Source organism: Pteronotus mesoamericanus, unplaced genomic scaffold (assembly GCF_021234165.1).
Source record: "Pteronotus mesoamericanus isolate MK-2021 breed Mesoamerican mustached bat unplaced genomic scaffold, CSHL_Meso_final contig_72, whole genome shotgun sequence".
Classification (NCBI taxonomy): domain Eukaryota; kingdom Metazoa; phylum Chordata; class Mammalia; order Chiroptera; family Mormoopidae; genus Pteronotus; species Pteronotus mesoamericanus.
Window position 1 is genome coordinate 2,366,705 of NW_026555242.1, and position 19,777 is coordinate 2,386,481.

General features: G+C 51.3%; 1 protein-coding gene across 1 annotated transcript in view; it reads left to right on the top strand.

Moving 5' to 3' along the window:
* GSG1L (GSG1 like) overlaps positions 1-18,237 on the top strand; it is a 200,312-nt gene extending 182,075 nt beyond the window's left edge. Inside the window, exons 6-7 of the mRNA XM_054582822.1 lie at positions 3,034-3,104; positions 17,791-18,237. Of these exons, the coding sequence (XP_054438797.1) occupies positions 3,034-3,104; positions 17,791-17,888 (169 nt within the window). The 3' untranslated portion in view covers positions 17,889-18,237. The remainder of the gene's footprint in view (positions 1-3,033; positions 3,105-17,790) is intronic.
* Positions 18,238-19,777: the final 1,540 nt, after the last annotated feature.

Sequence of the window (19,777 nt, forward strand, 5' to 3'; positions counted from 1 at the left end):
TGCTCCGCGGAGACTCTGCCGGTGGAGACTCACACGAGTGGTTCCCAACCCTGGCTGCACGTCCCAATCACTGGGGGATTTAAAACTCCCGTGGGGGGCTTCAGTGGGTCTCTGAGTTGAGAACCACCGGCTGGACCAGAGGTTAACCCAGTGTCTCCCTCAAGCCAAATCCAGTTACCACTTGCTGTAAACAAACATCTACTAAACAACACGCCCATTTATTTGCAAATTGTCTGCAACTGATTGGAACTGTGAGGGCAGTTGAGTAGTTGTGACAGAGACCGTATGGTCCACAAAGCCTCACATAGTTGCCATCTATACCTTTCCAGGAAAAGTTTGCCAACCCCTGGATTAGACAGGGACTCCATCCTTATTCAACCTTTTTAATAACCTCCAGCCTCAGCCTGAGCATCAGGCATGGGCTTCGCGTGCAGGGACTCCCTGAGTCGTCGTCCCTGCGGCCCCCAAGGGCAGCACAAGGCTGGGCCTTCAGCCGACACTCACTCACTGGCAGGTGATCCTTGATATGTTAACTGTTGAACTTTGGGTGTCTTAGCAGCAAGGTTCGGGTGACCAGGAAGAGGAGGGACCATGCCAGGCAGGGCTGGTTCTTGCTTTGAACATCAACTCCTTTGCTCACTGGCCCATCCCCCCAGGCGGGGGCTCCCCACTGAGGCCCAGGAGGTGCCCAGCACGCGGTCTGGAGGAAAGCGAGCTCCAGATAAGAAGCCGTGAGAGCTGGGAGCCTGGGACACTGGGAAATGGGTTCAGGGTTAAGGCCGTGACATGCAGGTGAACATGGCAGGGCTGGTATCGATCGACTCTGTGGCACTGGATGTGACGTGACCAGGCAGGTGGCGCTGGAGGATGAGGATGGGCTCAGTCACCTGGCCCAGCTCTCTGGGTCCAGCTGCAGCTTCATGGCTGGCGATACCCCAGGCTCGAGCCGCTCTGTGGACGGGGAGCTCAGCACTTTGCTAGATGTACACGGGCATTACTTGGAACAGCGAAAAAACTGGAAAAATGCCTAAACGTTTATCAATAGGGGATGGAATATTAGTTATTTTCTTCACAAACAACTGTCAGGAAAAAAGATAAGTGAGATTTATGCATACTGATACAGGAAAATGTGGAAATTTATGGGTTTGTTAAAAAATCAGGTTATAAGAACAGTATATTTAATCTGAGGCTATCTCTATAAATATTAATTCTGAAAAGATAGACACAAATTCCTGATGGTGGTGGCACTACGACACAGAGGTGTAATTATTGGGGGACTTCTGCTCGCTTTGTGGGGCTGGATTTTTTTTTTTTTAACAAACCTGTACTATCAGGAAAATAACAAAGAGGTTTCCACTAAAAGCCAAAAAAGGGAATATCTCCCTTATATTGAACCTTCCCAGAGCATCAACGCTCAGGCCTTCCTTCTGCCACCGGGGGCCACCAAGGCCGTGGAGATATTTGTAAACCAGAGCAGCGTCCATAGTTTGCTCCCTGGAAAGCACAGGCCTGGCCCTCCATGAGGACGGTATGGGCAATCCTCCAGCGGCCTTGGGTCAACGCCGGTCATTTTCTAACTCAAGCGCAAGCTTGCCTTTCTACTAGATGGGAAGCTCTCTGAGGACAGAGACAGTGAGGAGGACATTTCTGTCCGCACAGAGTAGGACCTCAGGAACCTCCTGCTGAGTGAATGAATGAGCGATCTGAGGCAACCAGCATTCAAGAGAGTCTCCCCCTCTCCTACGGCCATTTCTGCCATTGCTCGCTGGTCACTCACCGCCTTCCCACGTCTCCTCCAGCCTCTGCAGACTGTGCAGCGGGGACGAAGGGGTGATGGGAAGAACAGAAAACGGGGTGGGCGTTTGCTTGGAGAGGATCGAGGCTTCCTTGCCCGCGAGCAGAGGGGTTAGCAGTAGAAAGAAGAGCAGGGTGGAGGAGAGGGAAGATGAGGCTGAGGGCACTGGAGAGGGTCCTGGGGAAGCACCGAAGGCGAGACAGGAGGAGGGGGTCTGCAAGGCAAACGAAATGCAGACAGGAAGGGGGCAGATGTCAGGAGGTGGCCACAAGGGCAGAGTTGGGAGGGCTCTCAGTGCCCTTGGGAGATACAATGGTCACCATGACTTCTGCTGCAGCGGACCCATTGTGTTTCTGTAAGGGTGAGGCGCATCTGGACTGGGCCCCAAGTAGGTGGGTGCGAGGCGGGTGTTCGGCCCTGTTTGCCCTCGGGCCCGGGCATCGGCAGGGTGGGGCTGAGGGTGTCAGTCCACGGCCAGGTCTGAGAACCTGCAGCCGCCTCTGCCCTGACCCTGTGTGTCTGCTTGGGGCTTGCCAACCCCGGCCACACCCGAAGAGACAGCCCCTCTGAACTGGGGTGATCTTGAGATGCCAGAGGAGAAGGAAGCCATGTGGGAGACGCTCGCACAGTTATTGGTGGGAGCAGACAGTGCTGGAAGGCAGAGGCCCAGGGCTCCTTTTACAGACAGACGTGGCTTTTGGAAGTGTTCTAATTCGGTTAAACAAAGTGACACGGCTAATGAAAGCCCACTGCTCCAAATCAGAAAACAGAGGTAAGTTGAAAAAGAAGGCTCTAGGTTTAACCCACTATATTCTCATTATCTAGGATGAGTCACCGTTAGGCTTTTGGTATATATTCAGCCAAATAGCTTTTGTGCATACCAATGCATCATTTTTTAAATCACACTGTACACATTCTTTTGTAACCTGCCGTTTGCACCTAATGGAACATCTTTTTGTGACAGCACGTGGGTTTTCATCCGGGTTCGGCCTCTAATTTATTAGCTCTGTAGCACCTTACTGGTCCCGTCACCGCCCAATGCCTCTGTTTCTTCACGAACAAAGTGGAGATAGTGGTGCCCATCTCACGGGGTGCTCCCTGGCGAGGGCCTCGTGGGCAGCAGCACAGAGCTGCTTTGCAAAATGTCCTCTGGGGGGAGGGGCCATGCTTCTCAGTCCTGGGCCTCTGCCAGCTCAGCCCGCTCCTTCTAACACAGCCTTTGGGTTCTTTTCTTCCAGGATCGAGAAGGGGGATGGGAACGAGGAGGAGGACCTTCGCTTAGATTGCCGCCACGAGAGACACCCAGCCCGTAAGTGGCCTCGTCGCCAGGAGCCTGTGTACAGGTCCTGGGCCATCTGCCGAGAAAGAGCCCTGGCCACGAGCCAGGCAAACCCCTGAACCCCTGCTTTCTCCCACAAACACATTCTACAGATGGGGAAACTGAGGCTGGTGTCTTAGCATAGCAAGTCCTCTGCATGAGACAGCCTGCCGTGGGGGCAGGTTGCTAAACAAGCAAGAGGGAGGTAGGAGTGCTTAAAGGCAGGCAGGTGAACCGCAGCACAAGTCCGGGCCTGGGCCAGCCATGGGCCTAACGGGAGAACAGCCACTGTGCTGCACTAACTAAGCTGGGGAGCTGAGAGTGGACAAGATTTGTTTGAGCTGTGGATGTTCCTGGCAGCTTAGGATGCATTGACTTCATACGCCTCGCTGTGGGGGACACCATAGACAGAATCTAGGGCACCCACTAGAAAACAAATCTCTGGGCCAGGAAGCAAAGGGGAGGTAAAAAGAGAGAAGTGCCTTGCTCCAGGCAGAAAAAGAAAGCCAACGTGAGATTAAAGTTAAAATGGCAGAATTGCAGCTGAGCCAGCTGAACGCCCACCACGTGCTCCCTGCCCATCCCGCCCCGTACGAAGGGCTTTTCATGCCTGATCTCATATTCTTGCTGACCCCCAACCCCTACAGAAATAACAACCCACATTTTGCAGATGAGGAAATTCCGGCTCGGAGAGGTGGAGTAACTTGCGTAAGGTCACACAGCTCAGCGAGTCAGGGGCAGAGCAGCTAGAGCAGACGCTGTCAGCGCCCTGCGCACAGCTCTCAGTTCTCTTAGGTAGCTCTGTGGCCTTCCTGCTGCCAGTGTCCGCACCTCTGTGCCTCGGGCTTCCCCTGCCGGCACCCACAGACGGTGGTGGAGCTCCCTCGCCCCAGCCCCTAGAGCGGGGTCGCGCCGAGTCCCCTGCAGGGTTCAAGTCAGCTGTACCAGGGTCAGCAGCTCGCCCTGGGCTGGCCGCCTTCTTCCCTCTGCCACTTCCCTCCTCTCCATCCAGCATCCTTGCACCTCCTTTAGATCTTCCCTACTCCTGAATTCCTACCTCAGAGTCTGCTTCTGGGGAGACACAGACTAAGACAGTGAGAATTTAAACCCAGTCTGTTTGACTGCAAATCCTGTGATCCTAGAAGCTGAGCGAGAAATGGCTCTACCCAGAGGGAGAAGACGGAGGTGGGTGAGGACTGTGGGAGGAGGCCTGGTTGGAGGAGAGGAGAAGGCCTGGTCTTCTCTCCTGTAGGAGGCACCTGCCAAAGAAGGTGAGCTGCCCAACAAACAAGAGGTGGCACTTCAGTGGACACTGGGCTCTGACACCATGGTTTCATGACAGGTGTCTGTGCTAGGGTGGAGGGCTTCCTGGAGGAAGGGGTGAAAAGCCAGGGTATGGGGGCAGTAGGTGCTTCTGTTATACCTCAGGGATAACAGAAGGGAACAGAAATCCACCAGGGGGCTCAGGAAGCATATTGTAGGAACAAAGGCCGAGGGCCTCGGGCACTGTAGTGCCCCCGGCTCCCCAGCTTGGGCAAAACCTCCGCCGGCCCCCTGCAGAGTGGGCGGGACACCCTGGGTGGAGAGAAGCTGGGGGCTTGTTTGGGGGCAGCTGGGAAGCTGGGAGGAGGAAAGGCCTGCAAATCCTTGAGGCCTGATGATGAAAGGCCAGGGAGCCAGTCTGGCCCTAACGGTGAGCCCTGGAATGAGGAATGAGGAGACGCAGGGCCGGGGGGCCGCAGAAGCCCTGCACCCCCAGCCTAGGGCCTGCAGCCTCCCCCCGCCAGGTGCCCACTTCATCTCCTGAGCACGGAAACCGGCATCAGCTCTATTTGCCAGGTCAACAGCCGGTGCAAAATTCCATCTTTTATCTTTTGACAAACATCCATTGAGTGTCTCCTCTGTGCTGGCCCCATGCTGGGCGCTGGACATACCACTGTGAGCAAGAGCAGCTCTGGCCCTCTGCCCATGGGGCTGGCAGTCTAGGGGGAGAGGGAACCAAGTGGGAAGTGGACTCAGGAACAAACAAGACCATCTCGGGTGCTAAGGAGGGAATGCGTGATGATAAAGAGGAAAGGGGAGGCTCCTTTAGAGCCTCTCTGAGGGGCTGGGACCTAAAGGGTGAGAGGAGTCAGCCAAACAAAGAGCCTTCCAAGCAGAGGGGCCTGCAGGTGCAAAGTCCAGAAGCAGGAGCAGCCCGGACTGGAAGCCAGCGTGGCGGGAGGGTGGTCCGGTGCGGGGCGGGGAGGCGGGCCGCAGGGGGCAGGGGCAGCCATGGGAAGAGGAGGCTGGGCATCGGGGAACCCAGGGCATTTTGAGTGGGGAAGAGACTATCCAGATTATTTATCTGTATCTATGTCTACATCTATGTCTATACACTTCTATCTATACTTTGTGTTTTGCATACTCACAAATGTAAACCTATGGGTGCCCACCCCTTTGCCGTCACTGATGTGATTACGTATCTCTAAGCCCATGTCCACCCCTCCCTCCATCTGCAAAGAGGGGAAAAGGACTGGGGAGCGGGACCAGGGGCCAGCAGACCAGCTTCAATGGTGTTGCTGTCACTCCGGGGGAGACGGTGGGGGCTGCAGATAAAACAGAGATAAAAGTGGGTGGAGTCAAGAACTTTTTGCTAAAACAATTGTCCTAGTCTCCGTTTGGGTTCCCCCAGAAGCAGGTCTTGAGATAAGGATTCGAGAGCAAGTTGCTTATTTGGGTGACCGCAGAAAACCCAAGTAGGAGCAGGCAAGGGGCACTAAGCCCAGAAAGGCAGGTGGCAGTGAAAGGCACATGGTCCGGCTGGTTAGCACCAGTCCCCGCGAGAGACTTGGGCAGTTAATGCCATGCACACACGTCTGAGTCGCCCCCCAGACATGACAGTAGCTGTGCTCAGTCATAGTGTGAGGGCTGCTGTGTGGGCCGGATGCATGACTTTCTCGGGGCCGGCGGGAAAAGCCCAGGTGCGGTTGGAGGGTCAGCAGGGGGTCCACCTCGGGTGCCCTGGGGAAGACAGGTTTGTGGGGCATGATGGCGCTTTGCATCAGCCTGAGGCGTGGTAGGTTTGGGAATGGAGGGACTGCTGAGATCCTTCAGGGAGAATTGGCAGGGTGCGGAGAGACAGTGGAGCAATGGGGTCCTAACTCTCTGGGGCTCAAGGGGAAGCGTGGAAGGCAGGGGGACAGGGGCTGTCAGCTGCCCCTGAGGTTTCCAGTGCCAGCTTCTCAGGGAAGAAAAGAACCTCAGACCCCACGGCACCTCCGCCAGGTGTGCCTTTTACCAGGCTGCTGAGCTAACAAGGATGGCTGTCTTTCCCAGGGGCCCAGGGGAGGCGCTGGGGACTCAGTTAAAAGAACAAGGAAGGAAAAGACCCCATCTGCTGTCAGAACTGAGGGAGGAGCCCCCTGAAAATGGGCTGGAATGCCAGCATGAGAGCTTTGGTCACTTGTCCCAAGGTGGGCTGCTTCTGTGACCACGTGGAAGTCATTTATTCATTCACTTGTTCAACCAGCCTTTACTGAAGATGCCTCCCAGGGCAAGGCCCCTGCTGGAACGCGGAGAGAAAGAGGCATGACCCTGGGCCGGGCAGCTCCCAAACCACCACTATTTGGTGTGGCCAGAGCTACACGGGGGCCTGTGGAGGCGCCCCATAGGCTCCGGGTGAGGTTGGGGTGCAGGAGGAGGAGGTGTGGGGACAGGGTACTTAGCTGGGGTGGTCCAACCTGGTAGAATTGTCTGCCTGGAATGGTGATACCTGGCCTGGAGGATGATAATAACCAACGGGAAGAATTAAGTCCCACCAGGTCTGATGATAATGTCTTAGCCTTGTGTGTGTTCTGAGGACTTCACATTCACCCACTCACTTCATCCTAAACACAGCTCCATTTTACAGACAGGGACAATGAGGCCCAGGGAAGTTACAGCTGCGCCAGGAAACGACAGGGCTGGGATCTGCACCCAGCCTGTCTGGCTCCAGAGGCCAAGCCCTGGGCCCACCCCAGCGGCCGGGCCTGGGCAGCTGTGAGGACGCAGGGCCCAGCCCCCATCGCCTTGGCCCTCACGGGGCTCCCGGGCTGCGGGAGCAGCCCGACCAGACTGTCCAGGGAGACGGCACCATCCCCAGAATGCCGTTTTCTAGCTGCGAGTGGGTTTTTGGCCCCCCAAAAATATGTTGGAAATGTCTGGACAAGCTTTTGCAATATTTCTGCACCAAGCAGCTGCTCCGATTCTGTGCTGGGCTGACTTTTGGGCACAAGGGACTGGGGGAGAGGAACGCCAAGGAACCCGTGTTATTAAACACCGTGCACGGGTCTCTGCGAAGCACTTCCCAGCCATCTCATGGGGTGGCTGTCGCAGCCCTGCCAGGGAAGGATGGTGATTCTTGCGCGTATGGAAAAGCCAAGGAGCTGAAAGGCAAACTGCCGAGATCTTTAGTCCCCTAGAGATGCACCTCGCTCGGCATGCCGCTCTTTCCCTGTTCTCGCACTGGCCCCTGAACCCTCCGCCTCGTCTCCTCTCACTCTCCACCCATCCCCCATTCTTCTCCAGTCACCCCAGCCTTTCTTTCTTGAACATGCAAAACATTGCCTTCACAGGGCCTTTGCACATGCTGTTCTCGCTGCCTGGAATGCTCTCCCTCTAAACCTTTGCATGGCTGGCTGGCTCTGTCTCGTCGTTGTCTCAGCCACTGCCTCAGAAAAGCTTCCCTGAGCTGCACCAGCTTCCCCAGCTGCCCTCCTGTCACCTTCTTTTCTATTTACTATAGTGTCTGTCCCTCTCTGAAATTATCTTTTATATTTACATACTCGGTTTTTGTTTTGTTGTCTCTTTCCACTAGTTCCATGAGATGAGGAACCCTGTCTTGTTTTATTCACATCTGTATCCTGACAGCCTAGAACAGTGCGTGGCACACAGTGTGTGCTCAATTGCTGGCTCTAAACCTCCAATTTTCTCCACTCTTTCCCTCTAGAGCAGCCATTTTTACAGAAACAGTGACATGAACTTTCAGTTATCTTAACTGCTCCAAATTTGCTATTTTTTTCCTAGGCTACTGTGATATGGATTCTGCCACAATTTTTTTTTTTTTCCTGAGGAAAGAGCTTGCTTTTGAAACCTGCTTTGGGGCCCTGTGGTGCCACCAGCTAGTTCAGAAGCACATCAGATGTGACATTTGATGGAGAGGATGCTGCCTTATGGTCCAGGTGCCAGCATCTTCCTTTCAGGGGCAACTGGGGTTTGCAGCTGATTGCAGTTGTCAAGTTCAATGCCCAAGACAAGCTTTTGATTTCACCAGGTGTGTCTGTAAGGCTGGGCTGGGTGCGACGCTGTCACTCACTCGGTACAGAGGTGGCTCCTGGGAGCTCCGTCTAGACAACTCTCTGCCACTGCTGCCCTCAAAATAGCAGAGGGGATTGCAAGGAAGAATTTTCTGGACCCAGAGCAACTTGGCATTTTTATTAGATCAAAATCACATCCAATATAGTCCTGCTCAAGTCTGCTCCTTTATTAAAATGGAAACAGACAATATTTCTGAAATAAGTATCAATGCTAACTTGGGCACGCAGACAGGCTTGCAGCTTGGAGACACCTGGCACTGGGGCTGAGGGACCCAAGACAACAGCAGCCTCAGAGTCACCTTGGGGGCTCCTTAAAATGCAGACTCAAGAGGGTTGGGCAGGGCCTGGGATTCTGCATTTCTAATAAGTTCCCAGTGAGGCTGCGTCTGCTGCTCCACAGACTAGATTCTGAGCAGTGCTCGGCCTGGGCCAGTACCAGCCCCTCTGAGGCTGCTGTCAGGCGCGAGTCTGCATTTTGTCCCTTGCGTGGGCTATTCAGCGGCTTCTGGTTGGAAATGGCTGCTTCTAGAGCCCATTCCCTGACAGTCTGTCTCCCTAAGACACAAACTGGAACGTGTCTCCCGACCCCTCCCAGCTCCACCACCTCCCGTGGTGGTGCTCCGGTGGGGGGCAGGGGCCCGGCCAAGCCCCCTCGCACCTGCCCGCGGAGGCCTCCTCTCCTCGGCCCATCCTGGCCTCGCTTTTCTCTCAGTCACTCATCACCCTGAGTCCTTCCCTGCTAACTCTCTCCCTGCTAAAATGGAAATGAGGACAGGGACCTTGTTGCCACATTCACTGGCAGTCCCAGTGCCTAGCACTGGGACCCAGTAGCTTTCTGGTGACTGATTTAGTTCACTCAGTCCTCACTCAATATTTGCTCTGAGGGGTATTCCCATCTTACAGGTGATGATCCTTCGGTTCCCTGAAAAAAAGCCTTTCGCCCTGGATCACAAATCCAGGTGACTCTAAACTAAAGCTGTGCCATTGTTCTCGAAGCCCATTTCTGCCTGAGGCAGCCCTCCTCCAATCACTCCTCACCCCAAAGAACACTTGGGGGCAGCTGTTAAAATGCAGTAGATTCCCCTGGTGATGCCAGTGCTTTGGCTTGGGACGGCCAGGAGTCAGCAGACAGCATGAACCCTGGACCCAGAGGAGACCTGCTGAGCCGTTCAGGCCTGCGCCCCTCCCCGCCCCTCCCCACTCCCCGCCCCACCCCTCTCCCCCCCACCCCCTCCCCACTGCCAGCCCTGTGTGGCCTGCTTTCCAGACATTCTTGCTTTTCCCCCACCCACCAACGTTGCCAGGTTTTTCACACCTCCTGAAAACCTCATTTACCTGCCAAGCACCTATTTCACACCCTGTTCCTTCTGCCTGAAGTGACCTGCTTCCTTCCTCCACTTGGAAAAACAAAAAACAAAATGGGCCCTACGAATGGAACTGTGAGCTCCCCAAGTGCTTTCAAAGTCCAGCTGAAATGTGTGGGAAGGGCCACCTGCGCCTCCCCGCCCCAGCAGAGGTGGTCACGGTCATCTCTGCATTTTCCTGTCCAGGAGCTCACTCTGAGGCAGAATTGCATAGCCTGGCTTCAGGGTGAGGCTGCCTGGGTTCAAATTGCAGCAGTGACACCTTCGGCAAGTGACTTAACTTCCTTGGGCCTCAGTTTTCTCATCCATAAAATGGGCCTAGTAAAGACAACTCGCTCATCATTTTGAGGATTAAGTGAGCTGATGACACACAGTAAATGGCTCCTGGACTACAGTAAGAGCTGAAGGCATGTTTGCTCTTATCATCTCTTCCTCTCTGTGTGTCTCCCTCACTAGACTGTGAGGCTGACACATAGTAGGTGCTCAACAAATGTTAAATAAAGGGGTGAAAGAATCAGCAGCTCTGGGGAGAGGTGGCAGTGTTAACTGGACTCATCCTGATGTCAAGTGTGAAAAACAGACAAAGAGAATGTTTTAGCCCAGAAACATCAGGTCCTGGGAGATGGACTCCAGTGAAGGGAAGGATGGGGGACCCCATTCAGTCTCCTAAGACAAGCTGCCCTGAGGTAGACCGGAAAACCCAGCCTTTCCCTACCTTTGGATCTCACACAAATCTAATCTTCTGCCCAAGTTCTCCATAATGCACTCATTCAACAGGTCTGTACTATCAGGACTGCTCCTGGGATCGCCCTCGGTGCTAGGGATGCAGTGATGAATGAAAGCAGAGCTAGCCTGTGTCCTTGTGCTACGTACAGCCCAGAATGGAAACTGGGAAGAGGAAAGTGAATGATATTCCCAGACACAGTGGAGTCTCTAAGTCCCCTCAGGGTACAGCTTACAGAGCAGGGTCAACTTCAAGAGGCAGTCAGGGGTGCCCCTTGCCAAGGCTGTGACGTTTTATGCCACGGAAGAAGGGTGATGGCATCACTAGCTGAAGGGTCTCCAAATCCAGACATCAAGATACTCACCTTGATTCATTTCTCCATCACTCCCCACATTCCATCTCTCTTTAGAGGCCAGGATTTTAAGGTTGGGCAGCCAAACTGTACGCTCTGGATGGGCCAAAGTCCTGGAGAGGTTTTCAGCACCTGGGACAGCGGGCCGTCCCCAGAAGGCACTCCCTTGTGGCTCTGTGCCAGGCTGGGCTGCTATGGGGTCAGGAGCTTCCAGTACCAGCCTCCTGCCCGCCCCTGAGGCCTGCCCACCCCTGCTGATTCCTCTACCAGTTTCAGAGCGCCTTGAACAAGTGACCTCCCACCTGAGAGCCCCTGTTTCCCCATCTGCACATTGAGGAGGCATTGACATTCTTGGTCTTGAAGGGCCCTCCCGACACAATTGATCCATCTTAGATGTGATTTCATTCAATTCAGCAGAGCTAAGAGCTGATCCTCCAGATTTTGGTACCTTGGGGAGAGTTCAATACAGTGATTTTCCACAGAAGGATTGGGAAATTAAGACTGGAAGAGACGAATGTTAAATGTGTTCCCATTTGATATTTGGATTAAAAAAGGGAAGGGAAATCACATCCCAGAACCTCCTGTGTGCCAAATACTCTACTAAGCCTGGAAACTTTCAAAGGAATTTAAAACACAGTACTTGCGACCACCCTCTGAGTGCGACCTTGGACAAATCTCTTCCCACCTATGGGCCTCAGCTTCCCCTCTTTGAAGAGAGGTGGTTGAACCCACCACCTACTAGTTCTGATATTCTATTTTCACATTTATCTGAAACTGAATAATGAAAGGTTTTTATGCAGGGAGCCTACTGACTCCTTTCTGATTCACATCCATTTGCTGTCTCAGAGAGGTACAGTTACTTGTCAAAAGTCATACATCTTTAAAAAAATCACAAAGCTTGTAAGTGGTAGAGCCTGGATTTGAACCTTTGACAATTAGATTCCAAGTACAGTTGCACCTCCCTTACTGCCCCCAAAGGAGGAGAGCTGAGCAAAGAGCCTCTCATAGCATTCAGAATCTCAGGCTAGGAAGGGCTGGTGAAACCCATCCCTCCAGCTCAGAAACGAGTCCATCCTCCTCCTGCATGTTTCTGTATTTGTTATAAAGCCAGCACAGGACCTGGTCAGTGCCCAGCCAGGTGCTAGGGGCCAAAGGCTCCAGGAAGAAGCTGACCTGATCTCTGCCTGCATTGAATCCCCAGGTTTGTTGGGGAGAGACCAGAATGTGCAAAGCCTTGGAACAGACTCATGGAACAAAGATGTGGGCAGGGAAGCAGTCAGGTCAGATGTGGCCTCCCGCGGGCCAAGTCCAGTCTGAGAGATTCTGCTCGCCTACAGATGATTTAAATTTTTTGAAAATTTAGTTGCCATTTAAAAGCTAGGAAATTTTATTTTGAAATTCCAATTCAGTTTCACTGAAGGTTTTGGAAGACCTGAGCCCACATTCCTCAGAGCAACTATTATCCAGAGCTGAGGAAGGGTTGCCCTGCCTGGCCAGTGCACACACTTACGGCATTGCCTTGGCCCGGTAGATGTTTTGAGGTAGGATTCCTCATTCTACAGTGTGAGGTCCACTTGTTTGTTTGTTTTATTGTTTTTTATTTTGTTTTGTAAAAGTAAGGGGACTGGGAGGAGGCAAGTGAGTGGTGAGTCCTGGTGGGCTGGTGGGGGGCTTCTCAGGCACAGCGAGGACAGATCCCCCCACCCATTCTCATTGGCCCTGGGCCGCAAGACCCTCCTGTGAGGCTGGAGAGCGGGGGAGGGCCCCAGTCCTTAGCGACTGGCTTCTGGATCCAAGGGACAAGGAGCCTGATTTTAACTCAAGGAATAGGAGATCATGGCCTCTCTTTTCCTTAAAAATATGTGATCGCTTTTCTCAGTTCCAATGAACTTTCCAAGGCTCTGCCTGTTAGCAAAGGTAAGAACAACTACAATCACTCTTAAATACTCACTTAGAAAAATAATCAAATCTTCCTTCTCACCAAATATTTGCTTCTCGATTGAAAAAAAATCTCAAACTCCTATACCTTGGCAGCAAACACTTCCAAAGAATGCAACTGTTTCAGTGACTGGAGCCAAAACAAATGTTTTTCCTGAGGCCAAATGATTCCAGAATGTTTGCCAACTGTTTCCCACCCCTTTAAAAAATATAGTAAAATTAGCAAAGCACCAACCAACATTAAAGAATATTAAAAAGAGAAAAAAAGCCAGAGGGGGAAAATACATGCACCCATCATCGGCATGAACATCTTCATTTTTGCCTGTTGCCTTCAGCCTTTGTTATGAGGAGGAATTTTCCAACACTCAGAGCTGCTTTTGGGGTGCAGGAAGAGTAATGAGCAGTCTGTCCTTGAAGGTGTGCAAGCAGGAGCTTGGCTTCAGCAGGAATCTCCACCTCAAGAGGCTTGCTATAAAGAGCCTGCCTGACCCTAAAGGATGACAAGAATGTCTGAGCATCCTTTGGAGTTCAGGGTAGGAAAAAATATATGGAACAAATTTCTTCTAACATGGAAGTTTGGAATCAGGAAAAAATTGATTGAATCCAGTTCCACTATAGCTGTGAATCCTAAGGTGGTCCCTTATCTTTGCTGAGTTTCATTTCCCTCATTTGTGAAATGGTCGTGGATGCCTCCCAGGCTTTTTTAAAAAAACTGTTACGCTATTACAGTTGACCCAGTTTTTCCCCCTTTGCCCTCCTCCACCCAGCCCGCACCCCCGCTCCCATAGTCAATCCCCACACTGTTGTCTATGTCCATGAGTCATTCATATATGTTTTTTGACTTCTCCCTTCCCCTTCTTCTCACCATTCCCCTCCCTCTCCTCTAGCCACTTTCAGTCTGCTCCATGTTTCCACATTACTGGTTCTGTTTTGCTTGTTAGTTGTTTTTTTTTTTTTTTTCATTAGATTCCTCTTATAAGTGAGACCACATGGTATTTGTCTTTCACCACTGGGCATATTTCACTTACCATTATGCTCTCCAGTTCTATCCATGCTGTTGCAAAAGGTAGAGAAGTTCCTTCTTCCTTTCTGTTGTGTAGTATTCCATTGGGTAAGTACCACAATATTTCGATCCACTCATCTCCTGATGGGCACTTAGGCTGTTTCCAGCACTTGGCTATTGTAAATAATGCTTCTATGAACATTGGGGTGCATAGATTCTTTTGAATTGGTGATTTGAGACTCTTAGGGTATAATCCCAGCAGTGGAATCACTGGGTTGAAAGGCAGTTCCATTTTTAATTTTTTTAGGAAATTCCATACTGTTTTCCACAGTGGCTGCACCAGTCTGCATTCCCACCAACAGTCCCCGAGGGTTCCCTTTTCTCCACAGCCTCGGCAGCACTTGTTGTTTGTTGATTTATTAGTGATGGCCATTCCGACAGGAGTGAGGTAATATCTCATTGTGGTTTTAATTTGCACTTCTCCGATGGCTAGTGATGCTAAGCATCTTTTCATATGTCTATGGGCCATCTGTGTGTCCTCCTTGGAGAAGTGCCTGTTCGGGTCCTTTGCCCATTTTTTGATTGGATTGTTTGTCTCCCTGGTGCTGAGTCATATGAGTTCTTTATATATTTTGGAGATTAAACCCTTGTCCAATGTATCATTGGCAAATATCTTTTCCCATATGGTTGGTTCCCTTTCATTTTGATGATGGTTTCTTTAGCTGTGCAGAGATTTTAAATTTGATGTAGTCCCATTTGTTTATTTTTTCCTTTATTTCCTTTGCCCTAGGAGATATATCAGCAAAAATATTGCTACATAGGATATATGAAATTTTACTGCCTATGTTTTCTACGAGGACTTTTATGATATCACAACTTATATTTAAGTCTTTTATCCATTTTGAGTTTATTCTGGTGTATGGTGTAAGTTGGTGGTCTGGTTTCATTTTTTTGCAGGTACCAGTCCAGTTCTCCCAACACCATTTATTGAATAGACTATTTTTACTCCATTGAATGCTGATGCCATGCCCTTTGCCACATATTAATTGACCATAGAGACATGGGTTTATTTCTGGGCTCTCTAATCTGTTGCATTGATCTATGTGTCTGTTCTTACGCCAGATGCAGGCTGTTTTGATTACAGCAAACTTGTAATGTAGTTTTATATCAGGTATTATGATCCTTCCAACTTTATTCTTCTTTCTCAAGGTTGCTGAAGTTATTCGTGGTCTTTTCTGGTTCCCAGTAAATTCTTTGGAGCATTTGTTCTACATCAACGAAATATACCATTGGTATTTTAATAAGAATTGCATTGAATCTATAGATTGCTTTGGGTAGTATGGACATTTTAATGATGTTATTTCGTCCAATACATGAACAGAGTATATGCTTCCATTTATTTGTATCTTCCTCAATTTCTTTGTTCAGTTCTATTGTTTTCCAAGTACAGGTCTTTTACTTCCTTGGTTAAGTTTATTCCTAGGTACTTTATTTTTCTTGTTTCTATAGTAAATGGGATTTTTTTTCCTAGTTTCTCTTTCTGATATTTTGCTCTTCGTGTACAAAAATGCCATCATTTCTGGTTATTGACTTTGTATCCTGCTACTTTGCCATATTCACTTATTAGGTCAAAAAGTTTTTTGGTGGAGCCAATAGGGTTTTCTATATACACTATCATGTCATCTGCAAATAATGACAGTTTTACTTCCTCCTTTTATTTCTTTTTCTTGTCTGATCACTGTGGCTAGAACTTCCACTACTGTGTTGAATAAGAGTGGTGAAAGCAGACACCCTTGCCTTGTTCCTGATCTTAAGTGAAGAACTTTTAGTTTTGGCCATTGAGTATGATGCTGGCTGTGGGTTTATTATATACATGGCCTTTATTATGTTGCAGTATGCTCCCTCTATTACCACTTTGTTGAGTGTTTTTTTAATCATAAATGGGTACTGATTTTATCCAATGCTTTTTCTGCATCTATTGATATGATCATGTGATTTTTGTCCGTCATTTTGTTTACATGCCGTATCACATTTATTGATGTGCGAATATTGGACCGTGTTTGCATCCCTGGGATGAATCCCACTTGATCATGGTGGGTGATCTTTTTAATGTATTCTTGGATGTGGTTTGCCAATATTTTGTTAAGGATTTTAGCATCTATGTTCATCAGACATATTGGCCTGTAATTTTCTTTCTTTGTTGTGTCTTCACATGGTTTTGGAACTAGGGTAATATTGGCCTCATAAGAAGAGTTTGGGATTGTTCCCTCTTCTTGAATTTTTTGGAATAGTTTGAGAAGAATAGGAGTTAGTTCTTCTTTGAATGTTTGGTAAAATTCGCCTGCCTCCTGGATTGAGACTAAGGTCTAGGAGGGTGTGTTGACTGTAAGTGCTCAGTCACTGTCAGTTTCTCCCTTGACCTCCAGTGCGGCCCTCCCTTTGCTTCCTCGCTCTGGCTCCACCTCCATCGATCCCCTGGGGAGCATCCTCCCTGGGTGGAGCCATAGCCCGGCTGGGCGCCCAGTCTAATGGACAGGAAACCTCTCAGGGTGGGTGTTCCAAGATGGAGGAAGCCCCTGAGGGCTGGGGGGAGGATGTTGTAGTCTTCCTGTGGGTGGGAAGACTTGAGCTGTTCCTTGAGAGTTGGATTCACAGTAGGTACGAGGACATTTTAGGCCTCCGGGTCACGTGGAGATGGAAATGGTTCTGGCATGTTAGATACCAAGGAAGCACCTGCACAAAGGCAAGGAGCAAGCTTCCGAGAATCAAGGAAAACAGGAGTGAGCATATTGGATCAAAACAAGCCTCCCAGCCCCACTGCTTGCCCGACCGTCAAGAGCAGTGGTCAGTGGTGGAGGGTGGTAGAACCTCTGCCTGATACCTTGGCCCAGAGGGCTGCTCAGAGTCATCTTGGGACACCCTCATAGGCACTCACTGTCCCTGGGGCCAAGTAAGAACCAGGACCCAGAATCCATCCACACTTGTCCCAACCTTCCCCCAGCTCCTTAGCACTCAAAGGCACACAGTGGGACTCAAGAGAAACCTGACAGGGTGGGCAGATAGGTAGAGATGGAGAGGCGGTTGCAGGATGGCGGGGATAGGAGGGTGGGTAGATGGGTGCGCAGGGAAAGGATGAGTGGTTACCTGAGGGTGTGGACAGGTGAAAGGGAGATGGAAATTGGTAGGTAGATGTCCTGAGTGGGTGGATGGCTTGGGATGGGATGGGTGAATGTGAGAGCAGGGGGTGCAGGGTGGATGGTAGGGGTAGTGGTGGGTTGTTGGATGGCTACGTTGGTGGGTTGGGGGCAGGAGGATGGAGGGTTGGTGGGTGCCTGCATGGGGGGCGGGGACTTGGTGAATTAGAGGAAGTGTCAGCAGGTTGGGAAGTAAATGAGAAAGCGGGTGAATTGGGGGGTGTGGACGGGTGAGTGGATATGTGGTTGTTTTGGGTTGTAGATAGATGTGTATGTGGGGAGCAGTGCTGGTGGGTGTGTTAATGGGGCAGGAGCAGGATGGAGGGTGTGACAGTGGGCAGGCCGGCGTGCTGTTAGGTGGGGGGTGCATGAGTGGGTTTTAGGGCTATGAGTGGGTTGTGGGTGGGAAGAGTGTGTGAGTGGAGCGGTGGATATATTGGGGGGTGATAGGTAGATGCTGTGGATATTGGCAGATGTATGTCTAGGTGTTGGTGGGCTGATGGGTAGATGGGCAGGTAATGGGGGCATGGGATGGCGTGGAAAGTGGGTGGAGGGTGAGCCGCTGGGCGAGACAGCAGATGGAGAGTTGGATGTGGGTTGACAGATGGGTGGGTAGGGGTTCTGGAAGGCATACGGGAGGCCTTTCAAGTTGGGGGTGGATAATGGATGTGCGGGTAGGAGGGTAGTAAGCTGGCGGGGCAGTGGGCAGATGGAGTGTTGATGGAGAAAGGCAACTGACAGCACTGACCACCTTGTTTCTTGGCAGGACACCAGCCACACATGGGAGATTCCTGGCCCCGGAGCTCTGCACATGAGGCCCCAGAGCTGAACCGCCAGTGCTGGGTCCTGGGGCACTGGGTGTGACCGAGACCCAGCTGGCCCTCAGAGCTCAGGCCATCGTTAGCACCAGCCCCTGCCACAAGATCCCTGGTCTGGCACCCACCGAAACCTGGCCTGTGTGCTCTGAACTCGGCCAGCCTGCATGGGAGACACCAGGCCTGCCCTGCCCACCACTGCCGGCGTCCCAGGGCCCCAGCGATGGGGCCAGCGTGGCCTGCAGGAATATACAAGGTTGCACAGAGCAACTTTGGGACAGCAACTTCTTAAACTCTTGTGACACGCAGAGCCCTGCTGGGTATAGCTGGGATGCCAGGAAAGCCGTGGACATCAGCCGTTGGAAGCCTGGGGTCCCTGAGCCAGCTAGGAAGTTCAGCAGGGCATGGGTGGGGGCTTCCTAAAGGAGGGCCAGTGACACTGGCACCACAAGGGGTCACACAGCAGGCACCAGCAGGGGCTCAATAAATGCTTGTTGAACCTGTTTTCTTGCTGTGCGTGGAGGCCAGTTGCTCTCTGGGCTGTGGCTGCCCCTTCATGGCTCTATCCTATCAGGTCCTCAAGGAGCCTGAAGGCGAGTCAGCCCTGACTGTGCTACCGTCAGGGTCAGACACTGAGGTGTAGCTGGGAGGAAGCCCAGAGCCACGCTGGGTCTGGGGGTGAGGTCAGGCTGGCAGGCTGCCTTGGATTCCAGATGGTGGAAAAGCTGGGGGCACCAGGCAGACGAGAAATGTGGGGTGGGCAAGAGAGAAGCCCTCACCCTCAGATCCTAAGCCAACCTGACCCCAGTGGGGACCCTTTACCTTATGACTAGAGACACCTTAACATCAAATCCTTGGGCTTGGATGCCTGGGGAAAGAGATTCTTATTACAAAGACAAGGGAAATCAGAGTCACAGAGATAAAGAAACTTGCCCCCAAGATCACAAAACTAGCAAATGGCAGAGATGGGTTTGAACCAGGACTCCTGACTCCAAGAGGCCTCATCTCTTTCCAGAGGATTTCTAGAACTTTCCCCCGAGCAGCAACTGTTCTTCATTCTTCCATATAAACCCATCATCCATCCATTCATCATTTATTCATGATCCAACATCTATCCATTCACCATCCATTTCCCAGTCATCATCATCTATCCGTCATCCACCCATCATCCATCCATCCTTCATCCACCCGCCATCCATTCCTCCACCTGTCTATCATCCATTCATCCATCCATCAGCTGTCATCGTTCCCTGTGTCGGACATCCATCCCTCATTCCTTCATGCGTCACCCATCCTCATTATTCAGCCATCCATCTATATGTTCATCTACCCAGTGATAGAATTCATTGTGCCCCTACTATGGGCCAAGCACTATGGTAGGCACTTGAGACAGGGTATTGAACCACCCAGAGAGGGTGTCTTTGCAGAGCTCACAGATGGGCAGGACAGGTAACAAGACAGACGATGGTAGTTCAGTTGTGAAGTGCTGTGGTTCCCAGCTCTGGGCCAGGCAGCTTGTGTTTCAATCCCAGCCTCCTTCACTTGAGACCTCAGGCAAATTACCTGACCTCTCTTGTGCCTCGTCCCCATGGGCACATGAGGATGATCATTTTAACTACCTCTTAAAGCTGTTCTTAGGGTTAAATGAACCAATGTGTGGGAAGCATTTAGAGCAGAGCCTGGCACGGAGTAAGTGCTTTGTTACTGTTCGTTGTCGCTGCGATGAGGGGCTGCTGGGTTGGGGGGTAGTGGTGAGAGGGGGCTCCTTTGGGAAAATGACACTTAAGCCAAGACATAAAGGTTGTGTGGATGTCAGGCAGGCAAGAGTGTAGAAGGGAAGACAGGAATATAGCAGAAAATTTAGAATAGTCTAGATGGCAGGTGTGGAGAAAAGGGAGGGAGCAGGTGGTGAGAAAGCAGGCTGCGGGGGTTGGAGGG